Genomic DNA, 4,742 nt, shown 5'->3' on the forward strand with positions numbered 1-4,742 from the left:
CCATGGTAAAATCAATACATTCCTCGCTCCGTTCAGAATCTAAAATTACGTTTCCCTAAAATCAATAATAGAGTCTATAATATATAATCTTTAATATATTATATTCTTTACTTCATTCAAAGTTCAATATACCTAATTAATGTTTGCATTGATACAAGATTGGTACTTTCACTTTTTCAATCATATGGTCAGGTTGGCCGAGCGGTCTAAGGCGCCAGATTTAAGCTCTGGTTCCCAAACGGGAGCGTGGGTTCGAACCCCACACCTGACAAAGCATTGTTTTGCTGTTTTTTTCTTTAACTATATAACAATATTATTGAACAAGTACTTATCAAATTAATTGAAAATATTAATTTTTTTAAAAGATTACCAAAAATAAAACCAATCGAACAAGTTTAAAGTAATGTGTGCTACACCATATAATATACAGACAACACTTCAGCAACGTAAAAACAAAGTGGTTAGACAAAACAGAAAATATGATTGTACTGAGAAAACACAATTAGCAGCATTATAATTTAAATATTCAATATGGTTCACTGCTATAGGGAGGGCAACTTTCACATTCAATACAGCGGTCCGTATAATTAAATAACATTGTAAAATTGTATTTTAATAAAAATAAACAAAACTTTTTTGACTGTCGTTCTCTACGTACTACTCGCATTCTTTTAGCAACATTCCGAGATCGACTTTCGTCTAGGCATTTTAAAAATGAAAGTAATACAATCAATTACGCCTTTAAATGATTAAACCAGCCAACAATCAACAGTTAATAAAATAACAATGTTTATGTATTTGCCAGGCGACACGAGCGCACAATATGTACAATAATATATATATATATATAGGTATCCAATTTACACGTTTATTTTAATTAATAATAACTAATTATTATTTATTAACTTAATCGGCCTAATTTTTTGCCTTAAACCTTCTCTGTGATGCCCTCTTTAATTTAAAAAAAATTGCACGACGATTGAATAAGTAGTTTCGGAGTTTGTCCCGAACAAAAAAAAAGAGACTTCATTTTATATAGTAGTATAAGTATAGATATAGATATAGATATGTTTATAATATAATAGTAAAATTGTATCGTGTGTTTATAGTTATATTTTATACATATGGTTTGTCTACCTGGTATAGAGTGCTAAATATATTTCATATATAAATGTATATATATTATATATATATATCATATTATAATGATATAATTGATATTCGCAAGCCCAGATCCATGGAATAATATCATAATAACCTTTCCCTGGGCCTCCATACGATTTTTCTCAGTGATACCTAGTAAGCTTTTGATATTATTCAAAAAGCATATATATATATACTATATACATAATTTTAAACGAGCCGCTAAACCACCGATATACAGCTGGGTTGTTAAATATGATATAAAAAATAAAAATAATATTTTCAGTATGCTGGCTTCAGTTAGTTGACATGACAACGAATATCAACTAACAACTGTATAATTAAAACAATTTGCCTTAAATTATCTAAAGTTATTGGTCATTATATATTCGACAAGCTTACATTGCAGACGTCCGTTATTCATTACCACAGACTTCTTATAACTTCAAAAAATGATCGTTCTTCTGTACACGTTGTTCAATATTAAAGAACTTATCAACATATTTACTCCGGTGATGAGCTGCGGAGAAACCAGTGTTGATATAGAAAATAAATCACAAATGGACGAGACTCTCGACAAGCTGGTACTAAAAATTACAATATATATTAAATTATTATATTTTTAATATGATACTGCAGTCCTCGATGGAGGAGGGTAATGGCTTACTATTAAACCACATTTTCAATCGTTATATTTATATTACTAAATGTAAAAAAATAAATTTAATGAAATACATTGGTCCACAGTGGAAAAATATGTTCTAGCTATTTGATAATTTATAAACTTTGAAAAAAGTACTTTTTACAGGACTGAATATAATATGGTAAAATAAATTTTTATTGTGAAAAAAAATAATGTGTGATTATCCTTGTAGTGTGTTGAAAAACCCGTGGTCGAGACGAGAGAGATTGGCACGCAGGTGATGGAAAGACCGCATGAAAGGCCATCTGAAAGGCAGTTTGAGACGCCGTCAGAATGTCCAACGGAAACGTCACTGCAGGAGACGCCGGTTTTGTCAGTATCACACCAATATTATGTGGGCCCGGCAATGTTTTGTTTTCAACCTTTACCTCCATCTGCTGACTGTGTGATCGCCTCTGGTTTTTCATTCCCTCCACCACCGCTGCTGGAGTATTATGTGGGACCAGCACTATTTCATACTTCACAGCCACCACCACTGCCATGCTGTGTGGCAGCGTCAAGATTTTGCTATCCACCACCCCTCATTGAAAATTTAGTGCCTTGGTCACCAATGTTTTATTTGCCTCCACCTCCATTCGTGGAGGATGGCCAGATGTTAATTGACTGAAGTCGTGGCATTGTTTGTAAGATGTGGCCGCATGTCTTGTACCATAGACCATCTAATATGTTCTTAGCCACTAGAATTATCAAATAGGTACGGTTTGTTAGCCTTGCAAGAGGAAATGACGATTGTATAAAATAATATGTTAATTAATATGATGTATAAAATATTGTTCTTAATTTAAATGAAAATTAATGTATATTATGTCAAAATAACTATGTAAAAATTGTATAATATGTATATGTATATAAAAATATGTACCTATAATTAAGAGGACGTGATACCCGCAAGTGCGTTTTCTCCATCTTACAAGTGCATTATATACTAAATTTTACGTTCAGCAGAACACTTGTAGCTCCGTTAGCTTAAACATTAGAGTGAACTGACGTCTTATAAAATTTAAAGGTAAGATTATCATCTAGACAACCTCATATGCTTTTTATTATATATTAAATTTAAAGTGAGTTATGAGTATTTTAAAATTGTAAATTTTTTGTGCATCTTAAAATACTCATAATTTGCTTTGAAATTTAAATATAATAAAAAGCATGTGAAATAGTCTAGATGATAATCTTACCTTTAAATTTTATAAGACGTCAGTTCACTCTAATGTTTAAGCTAACGGAGCTACAAGTGTTCTGCTGAACGTAAAATTTAGTATATAATGCACTTGTAAGATGGAGAAAACGCACTTGCGGGTATCACGTCCTCTTAATTATAGGTACATATTTTTATATACATTTACATGAGATACATATACATATTATACAATTTTTACATAGTTATTTTGACATAATATACATTAATTTTCATTAAATAATGTATAGTAAACATTTAAAAAAAATTAAAATCTTAATTTAAAAATATAAAATAAATAATAATAAATATAGGCGGTATATCGTTTTTTTTAATTCGTTCATTTTTTTTTATAGTTATTATTTTCTATTATAGAGGTAAAAACTTATAACACACATTTTTTTTTTAAATTCAAATCTACTGATTTCGTTATTTTTATATTTGTCCTTTTCTGTGTTAGTAGTATGATTTGGGGGTTTCTGGAGCCTCACCCCCTCACCCTTGCTCATCATGCTGATCATTCCCAGAGCCCGCCGCCTGGTCGCATACGTATGCGACCAGGCGGCGGGCTCTGGGAATGATCAGCAAGGATCAGCAAGGATGAGTAAGGATGAGCAAGGATGAGCAAGGGTGAGCAAGGGTGAGGGGGTGAGGCTCCAGAAACCCCCAAATCATACTACTTGTGTTTATAAATATTTCCTTATTTTTAGACTTCAAGTTTTGTAGTTTGTTCGACTTTCGCATTTTATATAAGTTTCACTTTAAACTTCTTTTAGTACATACATAAATTTAAATATATTCGGATGTGCGGAATAAAAGCAACTGTTAAATTTGCTGTGAAATTTTACACAGCAATTAGAAGGTAGTTCGTTCTAAACTATACTGGTATATTCAGCCCACATTGTTTGTGGAAGTGAGCTATCTTTTTCAATATAATTTTTAAAATATAATCGAAGAATTCATCAATTTTTTCATTTAAAATATTAATTATGATATTAAATATTTCATTTATATTATATTGTATTTTGATTTTTCGTAAGTCTGTATCGGGAACCAATTCGGACGTGTGCCGCCAACCTAGAATATCGGGATACAATTCAGATATCAATTTTTAGGTGTGGGAACCAATTCGGATGCAGCCATTCTAACACTAGCTATATTGTGGGTTTGTTAATTGTAAATCTGACATTTAATAAGCGTCTTACATTTCAATGTGATTATGTCATCTTCATGTTACAGCGACATTTTAAGAAACCACTATAGTTTGTAATAAATGGACTACTAGACTCAATTTTACAACACAGAGTACTATACTCATTATTATGCCTTTTATAGACGCTAAAAATGCAACTGTATATTTAGTGACCACCCTTGTAACTAGAATATCAATTAACCATTCTCTTAATAGTATTGATTAAAGTTATACTTTTACGGTAAAACTATTACCTTTCAAACCTAAAATAGTTTTATCCAGAGCATTTTAATTAGGTTAAATTTGATAATTCATAACTATGGTAATATTCATATTGAATTAATTGGATGGGAGCAAACATCAACAGGGGAAACTGTTGCAATACTCAGCTCCCCTGTAGTCACGTAAATGTCTTTGACAAATTTTCAATAACTAAATTGAATTGATTAAAAGTAATAGAAATTAAAATATAAGACAAATGTAAGGCATTCAATAAAAATGTATTTAAAATAACATAAGAATATAAA

At 30.7% G+C, this 4,742-nt stretch overlaps 1 protein-coding gene and 1 non-coding gene across 2 annotated transcripts; both read left to right on the plus strand.

The window, feature by feature from the left end:
* Nucleotides 1-187: 187 nt before the first annotated feature.
* On the plus strand, nucleotides 188-271 carry TRNAL-UAA (transfer RNA leucine (anticodon UAA)). Its single transcript has one exon. It is a non-coding gene; the product is annotated as a tRNA-Leu (tRNA).
* A 1,324-nt stretch (nucleotides 272-1,595) lies between these two features.
* On the plus strand, nucleotides 1,596-2,601 carry LOC149057266 (uncharacterized). Its single transcript, XM_089223355.1, has 2 exons — nucleotides 1,596-1,727; nucleotides 2,019-2,601. Exons 1-2 carry the CDS (start codon nucleotides 1,596-1,598, stop codon nucleotides 2,451-2,453), a joined length of 567 nt encoding a protein of 188 aa, XP_089079481.1. The 3' UTR covers nucleotides 2,454-2,601.
* The last annotated feature ends 2,141 nt before the right edge of the window (nucleotides 2,602-4,742 follow it).

This window comes from Diuraphis noxia, unplaced genomic scaffold (assembly GCF_037042655.1).
Source record: "Diuraphis noxia isolate RWA-SAM2 unplaced genomic scaffold, SU_Dnox_SAM2 contig0003, whole genome shotgun sequence".
Classification (NCBI taxonomy): domain Eukaryota; kingdom Metazoa; phylum Arthropoda; class Insecta; order Hemiptera; family Aphididae; genus Diuraphis; species Diuraphis noxia.